At 57.8% G+C, this 18,097-nt stretch overlaps 2 protein-coding genes across 3 annotated transcripts; both read right to left on the bottom strand.

Moving 5' to 3' along the window:
* Positions 1–408: 408 nt before the first annotated feature.
* Positions 409–5,081, bottom strand: CD74 (CD74 molecule). 2 transcript variants are annotated; one of them, XM_068162291.1, is made up of 9 exons: positions 4,976–5,081; positions 3,460–3,635; positions 3,257–3,348; positions 3,109–3,162; positions 2,798–2,893; positions 2,470–2,566; positions 1,652–1,840; positions 1,247–1,324; positions 409–1,023 (listed from the first exon to the last, which is right to left on the bottom strand). In XM_068162291.1, exons 1-9 carry the CDS (start codon positions 5,032–5,034, stop codon positions 1,016–1,018), a joined length of 849 nt encoding a protein of 282 aa, XP_068018392.1. In that variant the 5' UTR covers positions 5,035–5,081; the 3' UTR covers positions 409–1,015. The 2 variants fall into 2 exon arrangements, with proteins under 2 accessions (XP_068018392.1, XP_068018401.1); XM_068162300.1 differs by lacking the exon at positions 1,652–1,840.
* Positions 5,082–9,980: 4,899 nt separating this feature from the next.
* RPS14 (ribosomal protein S14) lies at positions 9,981–13,897 on the bottom strand. Its single transcript, XM_068162250.1, has 5 exons — positions 13,792–13,897; positions 12,449–12,599; positions 11,488–11,649; positions 10,865–10,941; positions 9,981–10,091 (listed from the first exon to the last, which is right to left on the bottom strand). The coding sequence occupies exons 2-5, from the start codon at positions 12,595–12,597 to the stop codon at positions 10,024–10,026; spliced, it is 456 nt and encodes a 151-aa protein (XP_068018351.1). The 5' UTR covers positions 12,598–12,599; positions 13,792–13,897; the 3' UTR covers positions 9,981–10,023.
* Between the last annotated feature and the right edge of the window lie 4,200 nt (positions 13,898–18,097).

The following is an 18,097-nucleotide window of genomic DNA, read 5'->3' as shown; positions in this document are numbered from 1 at the left end:
CTGGCTTCCTCACTGCATTCCCAGCCCCAGGAGTGAGGAGGTGAAGGGATAAGGGATGGGATTCCCTCACCCTCCCTCCCACACTGCAGCCTGGCTGTGCTGGGGAGTGCAGAGCTGCCTGGCAGCCTCTTCCAGCCCAGAGCTGGCTCCTGGCAGCCACAACTCACTTAAAAGGTGACTTCAGCCTCCCAGGCTGTGCTGGGCTGCAGGGAGACCCCAAGATGCAGAGGTTATTGAGCAAGTGCTGGGCCAGGAGTGGGGCAAGGAACATGCCTGGTCCTGAGAGGGGGCACAGGCAGCCCAAGGGTCCTTGCAGAGACTTTTTGCTGTCTCCCCTTGATTTATTTTTAACCTACAAGAGCTGCAAGCACTTTGCCAGTGCTGCCCTGCTGGAGCTGCTTCCAGGGCTTTCTTATTCAGAGGTTTATTTGAGAATCAGGAGCTTCTGAGGTCATTTATAAAGGAACTACCAGACAGATTCAGAAGGAGTGGAAGCCCTCTGCCCCCTGCTCCCCACTGCTGCAGCTGCTCTCCAGCCTGAAGGCAGAAGCTGAAGGTGAATGTCCATCTACAAAACTCCTCATTCCACAATGAAACCCTCTGCTCCACTCCTCTAATGGGGCTTCAGGCTCTCTGGGTCAGTTAAGAAGCTGGTGGAGGTTGCTGTGCTGCTTTTAATGTTAATTCAGTGTCAGAAAGCATTGAGTGTTCTCCAGCCTGGGTACTGCTGAGGGGCACAAGGAACAGGAGCTGGGGGCCTGACACCAATGAAATCGTTTCCCAGCCTGCTTTAGCCACCCTCTGAGGGGATGCTTTGTCTCTAGCTCTGATCCTGGTGGCAGTTCAGCCCTGCCTGGTGCCCTGCAGCAGGGTTGCAGTTGATGCCTTGGAGGGACAGGGGTGCCTGCTGTTAATTGCCTTGGCAAAGCAGTGTGAGAGCAGAAGTGAAAGAGAGCAGTTGAAATAAAGCAGGTGAGCTGGGGTGCTGGAGGAGACAGCCATCTGCTGGCATCTTCTAGTCAACTGTGGAGGAAAGAGGAGGGAGGGAGTCAGTAAGGCAGCTCAGGACTCCCCCAAAGCCCAGGCTGCTTGTGCTGTGTTTACATCACCACCTCTGCCTGCCCAGCAGTGCTTTGGTGCTGCCCTGGCCATGAGGGGTGGACCTCCACCTCCCCCCAGCCCCACCACCTCCCCTCTCCTGGCCTCCCCAGGGCTTTCCCCTTCCCTGTCCCACTTGAAATCTCACCTTTTTCTGCACCCAGCTTGAGCATGTCCACTCCAGAGAACATCATCTCCTCCGGCTCCACCCCAGCAGCAGGAACGTCTGCAGAGGGAGAGCAGGATGTGGGTGATGGATGCCTGAGGCTGCTCCCTCCTTCCCCCACCCCACTGGAGGACAGCAGGGGAGAGCCTGCACCCATCCATAGGTTTGGGGGCAAGAGGGACTTGAGGAAAACCTTGAGTGCAGGTCCCCAAGGGGGAGGGCTGTGCTTTTGATGGTGCCTTTAATAGGCTGGCGCTGAAGAGCTGTGAGGATGCTCTGTGCAGCTCGGGCACCCTCCTCTCCCTGGCAGCTTTCTCCCTCCTGACCAACAAAAGGGGGGGGGGGGGGGGCAGGATCCTCTCCTCAGTGCCCTCTTGGGTGACCTACCAGGGCAGTGCAGCTGCTCCCTTGTGGCAGTGCCCTGGATCTGGGTGCCATTTCTGTAGCAGCACCAGCAGTAGCCCGTGCTGGCGTGGCACTGCTTGGGCAGGTAGTCGCCGTTCTCATCGCACTGGGGGCGGAAGCGGCCCGGATGGGTGCCCCCAAAGCTGGCCTCTGCCTGGCACTTAGTCTGCACTAGGGCAATAAAAACAAAGGGGGGAGGCTGTCAGCCCCCTGCCCAGGCAGCCTCCACAGGAGCTTTTCGTCCCCAAGCAGCTAGGTGGGAAAGGTGCCCAAGCCCCACCCCACAGGCACCTTCCTGCAGCTCTCAGGCCAGCCAAGGGCTGAAGATGTGGTGTGGGGCTCCAGCTTGCCAGGCCTGGGCTCATCCCAAATGCCCTGCAGGCAGGGGGGGAGTGGCTCTGTGTTGGCCTAAAGGCCACCAAAGAGATTCATGACTAGAATCATAGAAGTGTCAGGGTTGGAAGGGAGAATCATCCAGTTCCAACCCCCCTGCCATGGGCAGGGACACCTCACACCACAGCAGGTTGCTCACAGCCACCTCCAGCCTGGCTGCAAACACCTCCAGGGGTGAGGCTTCCACCACCTCCCTGGGCAGCCTGTGCCAGGCTCTCACCACCCTCATGGGGAAGAACTTCTTGCTGACATCCACTCTGGATCTACCCCTCTCTAGTTTTGTTCCATTCCCCAGCAGGAGATGGAGGGTTCAGGATCCCCATGCTGGCACTTACTAGGGGGAAGTGGTTGCTCCTGAAGGGCCAGTCCCAACCCTCCCCAGCAAGGCAGCCCTGACCCCCTGATACCTTTCTCTGCTGGCACTGCCTTGGGCTCCACAGGGACTGCCTTGGGGTTCTTGGCCATTTCAAACAGCAGCCACTTGTGCATCCAGGACTCAAGGGACTGCACAAGAGAAAGCAGCACATTAATTGGCAGGTGGGGGTGGGTGCACCACGGGGAAGTTGGGATGCAGGCTCCAGTGTAGGGCAAGGAAGGCTGTGAGTGCCACCACCTGCCTTGGACCCCCAGCCTGACTCAGGTAGGACTTTGTTTTCCCAGGTGGGGACACCTCAGTTCCTTCCCAAAGCTGGGTGATCCTGGAAGGGGAAAAGCAGGCCCACAGCAAGCACTGACCTTCCAGTCTGCACCACTCAGAGTGGTTTTCAGGCTCTTCAGGTTGTCCAGCAGGCTGCCCTTCAGCTCAGGAAACATCTTCTTGGGGTCTGCTTGCTGCAGAGAGGCAACCATGGTGAGACAGCATAAAGAAAACTCAGGTGGTGGGAGGGTTAAGCTCTGCCTCTATCAGCCAGATAGACACTGAAGGAGGCCAGGAGCTCCCTCTGACGCCCCAAGAGGCCGCCAGACCCAGCCAAGAGGCAGTGAGCTGGAAGCAGAGGGTCCCAGCAGCTCCTGCAGTGTAGGTGCAGGGCAGTGAGGAACCTTACCAGCAGCAGGTGCTTCACTTGGTCCTCGGTTTTGTTGCTGGGGGGAGCCATGTCCTTGAGAGAAAGGCAAAGGGGCAGTGTGAGCATGAGGGCTGGCACCAAGCCCCAAAGGCAGCAGCCAGTGCCAAGCAGCAGAGGGAATTCTTACCAGCCTGTCTGCAAGGGAGGTGACAGGCAGGACCTTCATGGCCAGAGGTGTGTTCACCATGGCCATCTTCATCTTGTTCGCCGGCTTGGCACCTGCCAAGGGAAGAATGGCATGAGGGGCAGCAGGCTGGGTGGTGCAGAGGGGACCCCATCCCCTCTCCCCAGCCACCCCTCCATCATGCTGGTGCCCATGGGGCTACTGACTGGCAGGCAGTTTCCTCTGCAGTGCCTCCAGCTGCAGCGTCTGGGAGGTCTTGGTCAGCTTGCTGATCTGCCCGCTCTGCTGGTAGACAAAGTAGATGGTGACAGCCTGGCCAGCGATCAGCAGGGCCACCAGGATGGAGAGCGTGGAGAAGGCAGCTCTGCGCCCACAGGCAGCCCTGCAGGACAGGGAGAAGGAGCTCAGCCTCCAGCGGCAGCACATGTCCTTGCAGCCTACCCTCACCGCCCCCCAAAACCCCCCCTGCAGCCCACATCACCCTCCCGTGCCACCTTCCCTCCCGCCCTCTCCCGGGGGAGTTTGCAGCCAGACAAATGCAAACTCCCCCCCTGCAGCCTGGAGAAGTGAAACCTCAGCGTGAAGGTAGCTCCTCAGCACTGGGGAACTGAAACCCTCTGGGTGGGCGAGGGGCGGGGCGGGCAGGGGGCTTTCGGGGCATGGCAGGGCTTGGCCATCACCTTTTGTGGGATGATGAAGCCACGGGAGGCATTGCTGGTACTGGTGGGGGTAGAGGACACATCCCAGGGGATGCTGGATCGCACTTCATTGTTAACATCTTGTGCCAAAAGCAGAGGTGCGCGGGCAGCACAGGGGCAGGCTGGCAGTCACAGTGCCACCACCGCCTTCAGGTGCCAAGGGAAGGCAAAGACAAGCACCCACTGTGCTGCTGAGGCCTCCCCGGGCCACATCCTGCCCTGTCGGGGTGAACAGGGCACTGGCGGGGTGCAGCAGTGCCCCAGAGCGCCACCACCTGCCTCTGCCGCCCGCCACGGGCGCAGCTCCGCCGCCAGCGCTGCCGGCAAAGTTCGGAGCGGGCACTGGCTGCCAGCAAGTCTGCCCGGTGACTGATGACGTCACAACTCCAGGGCTTGTGATTGGCTGGAGAACGTTGGCAGGGGGCCCAAGTGGGGTGGGAGATAGATGGGGGCTGGATGGGACATAAGGGATGGTGGCTGCACAAACCTGGCTGGACTCAGTCTATGCTGTGTCCCTGCCTGCCCCACAGCCACACCCTGAGCCTGCCTGCGCTGTAGCCATGCTGTGCCCCACCTGTCCCCGAGACCTGCCCCACAGCCACCCTCTGAACCTGCCCACCCCATCCCCACATCATGTCCCCACCCGCCCCAGAGACCTGCCGGGACCCAGCTGCCCCACAGCCACCTTCTGAACCTGCCCACCCTATCCCCACACCATGTCCCCACCTGCCCCAGTGATACAGCGACCCTCTCAGCCACAGAGCCACCTCTAACCCCCCCATCCCACAGCCACCCCAAGTCCCTGCCTGCCCCACAGCTGTGCCCTCGGCCCCTTCCACCCCACAGCCCCCTTGGCTCCACACTGTGACCCCCACCTCCCACTCCAGAGCTGCACTGTACCACCTTGGCACAACTGCAGCCCCTCCCACCTCCCAGCCACACAACGCCCCCTCTTGCCCCACATCCCCCTCACTCCCACTTTGCCCTCTGCATGCCCCCTTGACCCCACAGCCCCAAGCAGCACCTCTGGGCGTCCCCAATGCTGGCACGGTCAGAGATGAGGTCTCGCTGCTCCTCAGCCATGGCTCCGCTCTCGGCACCCCGATCAGCACTGAGCTGCCGGAGCCCCACCGCTGGAAATACCCCCCCAAGGTCCCCACCCTGCCCTGCCACCCCCGGGGGCGGGGGGGCAAAAATAAAATGCCCCCATTGGCTGCTGCCAGCTGCATCAGCTGTTGCCAGGCAGAGCTCTGCTGAGCAGGTCTCCCATCCAGCGATGTGCTGGACCTGGACCAGGGCACCATGGCCACCTCGTGGGACATCGCTTCCCACCCCACCACCATGGGCAGGTCATGACCCCAAGCCCGGTGACACCCAGTGCCTGGGGGCTTTAGTACCCCTGGGGGGGCAGGAGGTGGGATATGGGGTACAGGATGGGCAAAGTGGGGGGTGGAAGCGGGATGGGAATGGTGGGAGGCAGTATGTGAGGAAGGAGGTGGGAGGCAGTATGTGAGGAAGGAGGTGGGAGGCAGAGGTGGCATTCCATGGGAAGGGCTCTTCAAACCAAAGGGTGGGCAGGACCCCCCTGTGGGGTCATGTCCTCAGGGCACATCCCTCCTCACTCACCTTCACTGCCAGGAAAAAGCTGCACTTTGGCCCACAATCCCCCTTGAGGGGCACTTTGGCCTCCCTGTGGGTGGGGGTCCTTGGCCAGCACCTCTCAGGCTGAGGGGGTAATGACTACAGGAGCACCAAGCGTTTTCAGACTCCCTCCCTCTTGCAGCACCTCCCTGGCTCTGCCTGCAGCACACTGGGGACACCTGAACCTCCAAACCCAAGAGGTGAGAAGCAGCCCCTGGAGGTGGGTAGCCCCCAAAGCACCCGTGGGAGTGGGGCAGTGTGGCTCCTCAGCTCACCCTAGCTCCCCCCAGCACTACATGGGTGAGAGCAGCCTCCCACCCCCACAGTGCTGATCTGAGGTCATTTGTTTCCCCCCAAGGAACAGCCCAGGGCTAACCCATCCCCAGTGACAGCTCTGTGCCAGGGGGCTTGGCTGCGCAGTGCCCTGCACAGAGCTGCCTCCAGCAGCAGAACTGTGACCACTGTTCAGCCAAAAGTGAAACTCAGGTGTGAGACTACAAGCATCACTGGTTACCAGGCAAACCTCCCCAGGCACGGCCCAGGGGAGAGCAAGTGGGGCAAGCACGGGCAGGTTTCTTCAGCAGCTTCATCTCTCCTCCCAGGTCAGCCCCAGAGCCATCCCAGCAGCAGGGAGGGATCCTTAAGCAACAGTCTGAAAGCACTTGCAAGGAGCAGGCAGGGTCCCCTGGCAGGTGCTGCTTCTGGAGAAGCAGCAGGTGCTGGTGGGATGATGCTCCAGCTTCCCAGGAGGGAAATCAGAGGCCCTGGCCCAGGGGAAGGGCTTTGGTACTTAGGAGTCCAGTCCTGTCCCCAGTCTGCTGTGACCCAGGCTGGCACAGATCCCTGTCCAAGGGTGTCTGTCCCTCTGCCTTCCCCCAGGCCACCTTCATGCCCAGCTCCTGCCTCCACCTGTACTCCTGCCCAGAGGTTATTCTGAAGACAGAAGTGATCTGCTGCTTTGTAGGTGATGTTGCATGTAGAAACCAGCCAGGGTGTTGAACAAAACCCAACCCAACCCAAAACACTACAGCAGAGAAAACAAGGGGGGAAAGTGCACAGAAGCCTCCCACAGACTTCCAGGCACTTGGAGGGGGCATCAGTGGCACACGCCCCCTGCCCTGGGGCAGGCTCCAGGCACATTCCCTGAGCAGCCCTAAGGGGAACCAAGGAAAGGCTGAATAGGAACTCAGGGAGCGAAACCTGCACTGAGCCCAGCTCTGCAAACCACAAACACAAGCAATGAACTGGGGGGGTGGGGAGGTGAAGGAGAGCCCCACTCCCCCCCCCACTCCTGGGGCAGGCTGAGCTCCCTGAGCCCCCAAACCCAGCTGGGGGCTACCAGCACCAACAGAGCTTTGCTCTGCACACAAACATTTCCATTAACTTAAAGGTCTCTTCCACCCCAAACGATTCTCTGACTCTAAGATCATCAAACCCTTGTGCTGTGCACACCCCCAACCCCCCCTCCATACCTTTCTGCACAGGGCTGTGACATCTGGAGAGTTTGAAGTCTGTAAATGGGTGTTCCTGGGGAGATGAGGAGCTTTTCACAGAGCACTTTCTCTCTTTCTCTCCCTTCCACAGCCTGAGGCTGGCACCAGGATGCAGCACAGGTTCCTGGACACAGCACAGGCTCAGCACCACCCTGGCACCCCCAAGGCTTTGTATTTTGTGCTGCCCATGGAAAGCTTGATGAGCACCATTCCCAGAGGCTGGGAAGCCAGCTGTCTTCTGGGGGAAAAGAAGCCATCTGGAGCAAGGAGCAGGCTCAAGACTCAGCTCAGGCCTGCCCGTTCCCGGGGGACCTCAACCCAAGGCAGCAGAGCAATTATCTGAGGCAGGGAGGTGGAAATCACCCTGTGGGCATTCACATGAAGCCATTCATCACCAGCCCAGCCTCTGCCTCACAGCCCCAGCACAGCCTGACACCTGCTGAACAAACCCACATCTCCCTGCCTGTGAGGTGACAGCCTTGGCTGCACAGAATCAGCCCTGGAAGGGCTCACCAGCAGACTCATCTCTGGGCACTTCAGAGGCCTGGAGATGTGCTGCAGCCCTGAGAGGAGCCCCATGCCCACCGTGGAGTGAACACCCCTGCTAGGGAGATGCAAGGTGGGAGCCACATGTGCCACCCACCCAACCAGGGAGCTGTCACCCAGCTGCAGATGATGCTGAATCTCCTAAGACAAGGCAGCTAGACAGGGCCATGAACTGACAGGAGCCAAGGAACCCACCCATGTCACTTAGCCAGGACAGCCTTTCCCTCCAGCCACCCCCGGGACAGGTGTGGGCAGCCTGCTCTGTGCACAGACCTGCCTGCCTCTCCTCTCAATTCCTGCTTCAGCAGTTCCCCCCTGGGGGCTTTCACACCCATGCAGGGAGCAGACTCCAAGATGTCAGGTGAGAAACAAAAGCAGCTGTTGCTGTTAGCTTTGCAGTGAGCACTGCATGGCACAGCACAATGAGGCCAGTGAGTGGCATGGGCTGTAAAGCAGCTCAGCCTGGACAGCCCTGCACACTCAGGCCTGGACAGCCCTGCACACTCAGCTGAGCTCCTGACCAAGAGCTAATGAAGCAAATTCACCTCCCTGTGCTGGGCAAAGCTCCTGCCACCTGTGTGACCCCTGGACACCTCCCTGGAAGAGGATACACCAAGCAGCCACCGGTCTGGGCTCCTCCTACCTCAGACGGGGTCCCAGCTGGTGTTTCAGCAGCCTCTTCTCCAAAGAAAGGCAAGGCCCACACCACAAGGCTCACTGCTGGCCAGGGCCATGCTGCTGGGTCAACCTGACCCTGCTAGAGGGTGGGAACCTGCATCCTAATGAAGTCACTTCCCCTCTCCTGCCCTCGGAGCAGCACTCAGCAGACACCTTCCCATTTAGAATCACAGAATGGTTTGGAGTGGAACAGTGACCTGAACTGCAAACATGGCACTCAGAGGCAGTGAGGGAAGGCTATGCTCCCATTTCCCATGGCCTCCTCTGAAGCTGCAAACCACAGAGCATGGCTGCAGAGAGGGAAGTGCTGCCTCAGGAACACATCCAGGCAGATTGTTCCACAGAAAAGGGAAGTCATGCATGAAGCACAAGTTTGCAGGAAGCCCAGCTGCACTCTGCTCGCTCCCAGCTCAGCTTTCTTCTCCACAGCAAGGACACATCCAAGAGATGGTGACTCACTCTGAAACCACAAGTGTCCAAGTAGCTTTCTCTTCAAGGCTTCAGATCACAGCTTGGTCTCATCCACAATGGAGCTCATATCTTCACTGTGCTCCCCAGCTGAAGACCAGGCTCCACAGGAGCAACAAACCCTGGGTGCAGGCTAGGCTCAGCAACTGTACCAGAACAGAGGCTGCTTTGGGAGCAGTGCCTCCTGCACCACCACCAGCCAAAGCACCCTTTCCCACGAGGGCAGGGAGGCTTGGGAGTAGTGGGCAGCTGAAGGGATCTCCCATGAAGCACTTTCAGAGGCAAGGGTGTGGGGAAAGGGCCCATGTAAAAGCCATGAGGTTCTGAAGACTCAGGATCTGGGGGCAAGCCTTGTCCAAGAGCCCAGGACAGACAGAAACCCATTTTACAGTTCATACATCATCACACACAGGACTAACTCCTATTTGCCATGCAAAGAACACAGCTTTCTGAACCAGTTTTGACAAATAACCATCACTTCAACCTGCCCACAAGCATTCCTGGACAAACACTTCACCAGTTCCAAATGAGCTCCCTCACTCCCAGCCACCAGTTCACTGACCTGCAGCTGATGAGGCAATGCACCAGATGGAGGTGCCTCCACCACGAGCTCCCACCCACCACCCTGCTGGGGAGCTCACAGGAGAGTCCCACAGGCACCACTGCAGCAGGGCTGCCATCACCACTGCACAGGAGCAAGAGTGACAGCCTCTCTCACGGGGTAGCAGCCACAGCTGTTTTAACCAGCAGTGTAAGGAACCCTCACACCATGAGCACACAGAGTCTACCTAGCTTAAACCACACACTTCTTGGGTGTTGTATCCCCATGAATCTGCTCCTGGTCTAAAGAACTTCTTAAGATGAGGGTGGCAGAACACTGGCAAGAGTTGCCCAGAGGGCATAGATCCCCAGTCAGGCTGGACAGGGCTCTGAGAAACCTGATCTAGCTGAAGATGTCCTTGCTCACTGCCAAGGCAGGGGTTGGACTAAATGACCTTTAAAGGTCCCTTCCAACCCAAACCAGCCCCAGCCTGTGACTCTAAACCCCTGCTGCAGCAGGTTCCACAGGTATACTCAAAGCCCCTCTGCTGCAGCAGGACTCACAACTGCCCCAACCCCAACCAGAAGCCATTCATGGGTGTGATTAAATTGAAGCTGCTCAGCTCCTGAGCACAACTCTGCAACAGAAGAGGCAGGCAGGAAGAGTTTTAGAAGAGAGCTTTAATAAGCAGGGGTGCAGCATTCTTCACAGACGACGTCCACGGCGGCCACCCTTCCTGCGCGTGCTGTCAGAGGGTATGGGGGTGACATCCTCTGCAGGGAGAGCACAGAACACACCATTCCCCTCCACAGATACCCCAAGAAACCAACTGGCCACAGCCACCAACCCCAGCACTCACTCTGGCATCCAACAGCCACCCCTTCTCAGTCAGCAGTGCACAAGCAGAGACACTGCAAGGCAGTGAAGACACTTTTGATCTCGCCACAGGCTGAGCACCCAGGGATTCCACGCTTCGGAAGCAGAAGTCCCCATCTCCCATCCCACTGAAACCCAGCAGCCACAGCACTTCCACAGAAACTGAGTGCCTGATGTAATTGCCAGAGCAGCCACCACCACTGCTTCCTCTGACTCCTCAGAGTTTGAGGCTCTCCCTCAAGCAGCTGGAGGAACTCCCTTGCCAATGAGCTACAGGAGCCCGCAGCAGCGTTTCCAGGTGACCCAACACCTCCACACAAAAGCTGTGAAGCCAGAGGAGCATCAGCACCCTGCTGTGCAGCTGGGTTTATCCTGCAGACACACTTGGTGCCTCCAGCTTGCTCACACCACCTCCTGCTGAATCCTCACTTTGAGGATCTGCTTCAATTAAATCCTACCTTCTGTGCCATCTGGCAGAGGCCAAGGAGAACATCCCAGAGGTAAATCATCACACCACGGGGCACATGCCTACAGAGCTCCTCTTACTAAACAACCTCTCCCACCTAGTTTTTGGTTGGTTGGTTTGTTGTGCTGGTTTCTTTTTGCCAAGCAGCAAAGCTGTGCACTGACACCCATCCCACCCCCCAGCCACGCTTCCCCCAGCGCTCACCGATGCGGCCGATCTTCATCCCGGACCGGGCCAGAGCCCTCAGGGCTGACTGGGCACCAGGTCCAGGAGTCTTGGTCCTGAGGAGAAAAGTCAGAACCAACAATCCCATAAATGAAGACACACACAGGTCACAAGCAACTGACAACACTCAAAAAAAATCACAGTTTCCCCATCTCTAAACATTTAGGTAACAAGAGTTCAGCCTCCTCCTGTGCCCAGACCCAAACCGCCCACCACCAGCCATCAGGCAGGCACTCTGCTGTCACCACGGTGACCCAGCCCCCAGGGTGACCCATCTCCCAGGGTGACCCATCTCCCGGGGTGACCCATCTCCCGAGGTTCACAACACCTCCCCATTCATCACTCTAAGTGAGAGCACACCCCAACTCCAGCCAACACAAGATGTTCTTGCAGACGGAGCTCCAGCTGCTCAGCTGAGATGACCTCAGCTGGTAACCACACCGAGCAACCAAACACCCTTCAGGCCAAGCCTAGAGCCACGTCCCCGGGGTGTATCCACCTTCCCCACCGAGGCGGTGATGAGAAGGGAAGTGGTGCGACGTGGCAGGGTTCTGAGACCACACACATCCCCTGGGAACACCGAGCCCAGCCCTCCAGCCTACCGATTTCCACCAGTGGCGCGCAGCTTGATGTGCAGGGCAGTGATGCCCAGCTCCTTGCACCTCTGGGCAACGTCCTGGGCTGCCAGCATAGCCGCATAGGGAGAAGACTCATCTCTGTCGGCCTTCACCTTCATGCCACCAGTCACACGGCAGATGGTTTCCCTAGAAGAGAATCACAGAATCAGTAAGGTTGGGAAAGACCTCAGAGATCATCAAGTCCAACCTGGCACCCAACACTTCATGACTAACTAAACCATGCCTCCAAGTGCTACATCCAATCCCATCTTGAACACCTCCAGGGATGGTGACTCCACCACCTCCCTGGGCAGCACATTCCAGTGGCAAATTACTCTTTCTGGGAAGAACTTTCTCCTCACCTCCAGCCTAAACTTCCCCTGGCACAGCTTGAGACTGTGTCCTCTTGTTCTGGTGCTGCTTGCCTGGGAAAAGAGACCAACCCCCTCCTGGCTACAACCTCCCTTCAGGGAGTTGTAGAGAGCAAGAAGGTCTCCCCTGAGCCTCCTCTTCTCCAGGCTAAGCAACCCCAGCTCCCTCAGCCTCTCCTCACAGGGCTGTGCTCCAGACCTCTCCCCAGCCTCGCTGCCCTTCTCTGGACACATTTGAGTCTCAATATCCTTCTTAAAATGAAGGGGCCCAGAACTGGACACAGGACTCAAAGTGTGGCCTGACCAGTACTGAGTACAGAAGGCAAAGTCCTTTCCCTCTCCTCCCCACAAAGCAGCTTTTGGGTACAGAGTGCACCTCTTGATTTGAACGTCACAGGCCGAGTAAGCTGCGAGCCAGCACCTCGAGCACAGCGCTCGCCACCGAGGAGCACAAGGAGCCACCCAGGCTGCGCTCACAGCACACACAGCACCAGCAGGAACTCGAGGGCTTGGCTGGAACATCTCCTGTGGTCCTGAGCCCACAGGGGAGGAGGTGACCCCTGCTCCATACTCACTTGCCAGACAGATCAGTCACGTGGACAAAGGTGTCGTTGAAGGAAGCAAAGATGTGGCAAACGCCGAACACGTTTTCTCCTTCAGCAACCTGAGGGCCCAGGCTGATGACCTGCTCTTCCTTCTTCTCCTTGCCCTTACGAGGTGCCATTTCTGAGCAACGACCAGAGAGAAGCATGAATCATGGTGGCTTCCTCAGCGCTCTCTCATGGGGTTTTATGCAACCTTTCCCCAAGCAAGACAAGCACCTTACAGCTGGGAAAACGCCGCTGGTAATTTTGGGACACAAGTGGGCTTGTTGTAAGCCCCAGCAGAGCGTGAGGAAAGCCCTTCCCTTACCAACCAGCAGCCTCAAGAGCTTCCCAGTGCTGACTTACATGGCTTCATGACAAGAAAAATCCCCAGCCAAACAATTAGTAAGCTCTGACTCCACACCTTCCAAGTAGCAACCTGGGTCCTTTCGTGTTAGTGGTCTCCTAACCACATCCCTGGGATCAGCCTAGGGATACCTGCTGCCTCTGAAGCCCACATCCATCTCTGGGAGGCGGCAGGGGCCACACTGCTTGGTTCAGTGGCTGGGAAACCTGTGCCTACTCCTGAGCATGGAAGGATGGTTCCCTATTGCCCTCTCCTGCCAAGGACCAGCTACAGCGGGCGCCTGCCGCCAGAGAAAAGGTTAATGACTTCGTTAAGGAGATCAGACCAAGAACGACCTACTTGCACCCACAAACCTTAGCTCCATGGTCCCCACTCCCCAGCAAACAGCTCAGAGTACCGACTGTGCTCCGACAAAGAGCCGCACCGGACACATGCAGCCAAGGGCTCCATAGCCGTTAGTGTCCCCAGCTGGGGACTGTGCAGCCCCGCGATACAAACACGACCGAGCAAACGTTGAGCCCTGGGCGCTGTAAGGCAGACACTGGCCTCAGAGCAAGGATCCCGCGGCGCTTAAACCGCACGGGACACAGCCCCGGCCGCTCAGAGGCCAGCGTGCGGCAGCAGGCTCGCACCGCCGCCGGGACCGAGGCGGGGCCGTTCTGCAGCTTCGGCTGAGCACGAAGCCGCGGCCCCGGCCCTGGCCCGGCCTTTCCCCTCCTCCAGCACGCCAGGCCCAGCCACCCTTCACCCTCTATTAGGGGCACCGGCCCTTCCTCGGGCGTGCGGCTAACGCCAGCCCCTGGCTCGCCCGCGGCCTAGCGCCCCGCTCCGCCGGGCGCGCCTCCCCCGGGCCGGGAGCGCTGCCCCGCCAGGCTCCGAGCGCAAAGAGATGGAAGGCGAGATGGGAGGCGAGCGGGAAAGCGCGGGCAGACGGATGGCGACGGATGCACCACAGCCCCGCACTAACCTGTGTGTCTGCTCCGGCGGCCGCTGCTGGAAAGGAAGTGGCAGGGTCACGGGGCGGAGGTCACCGCCGCTCACCCGGAAGAGATGATCAGCAGCGGCCGAGGGCTGGGGGGAAAGTGGCGCTTCCCCGATGGCAGGCGCAGGACTTTGCCCCAGTTCCGATTTCAATTTCGATGTTTATTTCGATCCCGCCGGACCGGGCGCCGCCGTGAAATCGTGAACGGCGTTGCCGAGGGCAAAGCGAGCCGACCTCCCCAAGATGGCCCGGCCCGGCCCCCGGATCCCTCCCCAAGATGGCGGCCGCCGCCTGTCGCTGGTCCCGCCCCAAGGTGGTGTCGGGACGATGGCGGCCGCTGGGTGATGAGCGCCTGGCAGGGCCGCGCCAGGAGAGCTTGGAAACGCAGGCTTGAAACGGTTTAAAAAAGCCACTGGAGGAAAATCAGTGTAATGGCAGCACGCAGCCTGCCTCCTCCCCGCCACGCATCCGCGGTCAGCACCCCCTCAGCTCGGCTGCCTGGTGTCTGAGCGTGGCTGTGGGCGTCCGGGCAGCTGTTTGTCCCTGCAGTGAGCTCAGGAAGGAGCCCTGACGGTGAGGAGATGTGTGGGAACTGACCTATAAGGGGATGTACAGAGTGGTTTGAGTGCGTGGAAGTCTGGAGTATTTTCTCCAGGAGGGGCTGAGGGAGATGGGGTTGTTCAGCTTAGAGAAAATGAGGTTCGGGGGAGACCTTCTCGCTCTCCACAGCCACCTGAAAGGAGGTTGGAGGGAGATGCTGGGAACCCAGGCGGCTGATGTGAGCGGTGTAGAGTTTGCAGCGGTGAGCTGTGGTTGGTCTCATCTCCCAAGTCACAAGAGATAGGACGAGAGGGAATGGCCTCAAGTTGTGCCAAGGGAGGTTTAGGTTGGATATTGGGAGGGAGGCTCCGTGTACTGGTCCCACTAGTGAGGCTGCGCAGCCCAAAGGCCTGGAAACACACCTGCAGGGCGGGTCCAGCGCCTCTGCTTGACCGACACGATCTGCTGCTGGCCTTGGAAAACTTCGGACCCCCTTCTTGTGCAGATCGGCCTCTCGTTCGGGGAAGTATCCACGTGCCCAGCAAGGCTGACATCTTTCAGGGTACCTTTCCCCTTTCTCTGGCCAAGCGTCCCAGGTCCCTCCAGGATGCAAACCTCTCGGCCGCCGCCAGGGAGAAGAGGTTTGCTCTGTAAGGCTCCCTGCTGCCTGCTGTGCTGAGCTTCTTCCCCAGCAAAGCTCTCGGTGCTCACGGGTGCCACTCCAACGCCTGTCTCGACCCTTGTGAGCCACTGCCTTGGGCATCCTCCTGTTTAAATACTGAGATGCTTTTAAAAAATACATTGGCCAGGCGGCTGTAATTCCAGCCGGGGGCTCCAGTGACACCAGCCCTGGCCTGATTTGGTGGAAGGGGAGAAGGAATGGGCTAACAGCAGGGGGGTGCTGCAGAGGTCAGCCTGTGTCGGGACACGTGTGCTGTGCTGGCTGTGTGGGACCCACCTGAGAAGGAGCTCTGGGGACAGTGAAGGCTGCATGAGCAGCCTCAGCCAGGCAGGGTGGGTTTCTCCTCAGGGAGCCACACATGCAGAGCAGGCTGTGACTCCTCCTAGAGGCTTGCACCAGCCTACGGATGTGTGCTTGGAACAGACGCGAGCCACAGGCAAGGAAAAGGGCAAGCCTCCACTTATGGGGTAACAGGCTAAAACAACAACCCAGCAGTTCAAACTGCAGTACTCCCCCAGCCCCAAAGCAGCCAGGAGGCAGGCTGCACCCAGTCCCTCCAGGCTTTCTGTAGGATGGGGCTTTTTCCACTTGCCAGGATTAGTTCTTTCGTTTTGCCTTGCACCAGTCCTGGCGTGTCTACAAGGGAACTGCCTAGAAACAGCACAATGTTCCTAGAGCTCACATGCCAGCTCCAGCCAGGCTGTCCTAGCTGCTGAGTACAGTGCTGAGGACATTTCCAGGCTGGGATGAGAGAGAAGAGAGGCACCCAGTGGGGCTGAAAGGATTGTGTCCTCCAGCCCGGCTGGGAAGGATGCTTAGGCCATGGTGGGGTCAGTGCCAGGGATGATGTGTATTTGCTTTGAGAAATCCCCCAGATTTAGTTCCTTAATGGGTAATTAACATTCCAGCTGCTCCTTGGTAATAGCCTCTCCAGCCCATGGGAAACCCACAGACACAGTGACGCTGCAGGCGGATTTCATAACTCAGCCAGTGACTAAACAGAAAGGGAGCTCGAGAGCCAAGGCGAATGGAAACGCTGCTCTTGACCTCTCCTCCTGCCCGGACTTTGGCCCTGCTGTAAACTGGTCCTGGCTGAGAAGGGGTCAGGGGAAGAGTCTGGCCTGACCTGCAAAAGCCCTGGCTCCAGGCTTCCCGCAGGCAGGAATTTTTGGCGCTCAAATGTCGCTGTTTCCATGGTTGCATCTTGTTCCCACGAGCCACCGGACCAGTGGACTTACTGGTGGCCTTGAAACAGAGGCTGGAGCTGGAAGAGGCCAAAGCTTTTCCCAGAGGCTGAACCCTTCCTGTCTGCAGGGTATGGAGCAGGGGCTCTGGTTGGGCATCTCAAATAGCTCCAGGCCCCTCAAAGTGGGATCTTTCCTCTAATAGCCCTGTCAGAAGAGAAATTCAGGACCTCAAATGCAGCTATTCATAGGTGGAGAAGAAGAAAGAAACACAGAAAACCAAAAGGCAAGCTTTTCCACTGACTTTTCAGGTCATTTTTCCTTTCAGAAAGGCAGTTTGTGCATGCACACATGTAAAATGATGTGTCAGAGGCAGGCGTAAGAAGATTTAAAGAGAGCTCTCCACTGGCCGAAGTTAAAGCACTTAAGGAATTGGCAGAGACTTCAAGAGGCAGTCTCTGGTCCTAATGAAGTCGGGGGAAGTGCTTCCATGGACTTCAAGGGGACCATAATTTGGCTGTAACTCAGCAGGGAGCTGGAAGTGTTGATTAATAAATTGGAGACAAGGCAGAGGAAAGGCACTGAACTTCTTCCCGACAGATGTGCTGAAGAAGAGCCTGCAAGTTAAAGCAGGGAAGGAACTGCTTTCCTTTGTGTGTTTGCAAACAGAAGATAGGCCAAAAAACCACAACCAAACACCCAAAAAGCTGCCTGATCCTCATGTAAAATGGCAGAGCTGTCCCTGTGCTCAGCACTGGATAGGCCACACCTTGAGTCCTGTGTCCAGTTCTGGGCCCCTCAGTTTGAGAAGGACATTGAGACGCTTGAAGGTGTCCAGAGAAGGGCAATGAGGCTGGGGAGAGGTCTGGAGCACAGCCCAGGCTGAGGGAGCTGCGGTTGCTTAGCCTGGAGAAGAGGAGGCTCAGGGGAGACCTTCTTGCTCTCTCCAACTCCCTGAAGGGAGGCTGTAGCCAGGCAGAGGTTGGTCTCTTTTCCCAGGCAAGCAGCACCAGACCAAGAGGACACAGTCTCAAGCTGCACCAGGGGAGGTTTAGGCTGGAGGTGAGGAGAAAGTTCTTCCCAGAAAGAGTTCCTTGCCATTGGAATGTGCTGCCCAGGGAGGTGGTGGAGTCCCTGTCCCTGGAGATGTTCAAGATGGGATTGGACGTGGCACTTGGAGCCATGGTTTAGTTAGTCATGAGGTGTTGGGTGCCAGGTTGGATCTGATGATCTCTGAGGTCTTTCCCAACCTTATTGATTCTATTAATAAATAGCAGTGCCTTTCCCAGCAGCCTTCTGCTTCCAGTGAGTAGGTCATTCTGCTCAAAAGAAAAAAAAAAGAGAAAAAGAATGTCTTAGCAAATGCCAGACAGAGCATTCAACACATTCCTTGTTCTCAGAAGTAATTATTCAGTGGAAAACTACCACTGGAGAGTGCAGATTCTGCAGATCGTCCCCTCAGAGTTTGGTTCCTCTGCCTTTGATTGCTCATCGTTGGCTTTCAGCTCAATGATTTGTGCATGAATCTCCTCTGCTAGAACCCTGACGGCTTCGAAGAGTTGTTCCCGGTGGAGATAGGTTTTCAGGCTGGGTTTGCAAACCATTTAAGGCTGGGGGGGGAGTGGGGATGACACATCCCTTGAATACCCTTTACAGTAGTTCTCAGTTGAAAGGGAAAAAAACAGCTTCCTGTTTGCCCCTTTATGTTTTGTGGGCTTTCAAGTTTGGTGTAAGCAGGATCGTCAGAGATCTTCGGAGAAAAGGCTTGTGAGGGCAGTGGAATGTTTAAGGATAGGAAGTCTCTGACTTCAGTGAATGCTTCATTCAGCCTGCTAGAAAATTTGCAGCCATAATCGTCTGCGAGCCTTTGTGTCTCTATCCCTGC

Source organism: Melanerpes formicivorus, unplaced genomic scaffold (genome assembly GCF_026170545.1).
Source record: "Melanerpes formicivorus ecotype bairdi unplaced genomic scaffold, bMelFor1.0.p_v2 SCAF_2, whole genome shotgun sequence".
NCBI lineage: Eukaryota > Metazoa > Chordata > Aves > Piciformes > Picidae > Melanerpes > Melanerpes formicivorus.
This window is presented reverse-complemented; position numbering and strand designations above follow the sequence as displayed.

Bases quoted from the DNA above. Each gene is read 5' to 3' on its own strand.
- CD74 (XM_068162291.1), bottom strand. From the start codon at position 5,034: ATGGCTGAGGAGCAGCGAGACCTCATCTCTGACCGTGCCAGCATTGGG. The intron at 3,349-3,459 runs GTCAGTAGCCCC...TTCCCTTGGCAG, and splicing joins GCAGAGGAAACTGCCTGCCA to GTGCCAAGCCGGCGAACAAG. The intron at 1,325-1,651 runs GTAGGTCACCCA...CTCCCTCTGCAG, and splicing joins GGAGCAGCTGCACTGCCCTG to ACGTTCCTGCTGCTGGGGTG.
- RPS14 (XM_068162250.1), bottom strand. From the start codon at position 12,597: ATGGCACCTCGTAAGGGCAAGGAGAAGAAGGAAGAGCAGGTCATCAGC. The intron at 10,942-11,487 runs GTAGGCTGGAGG...TTTTCTCCTCAG, and splicing joins CGCGCCACTGGTGGAAATCG to GACCAAGACTCCTGGACCTG. The intron at 10,092-10,864 runs GTGAGCGCTGGG...CTCTCCCTGCAG, and splicing joins GATGAAGATCGGCCGCATCG to AGGATGTCACCCCCATACCC.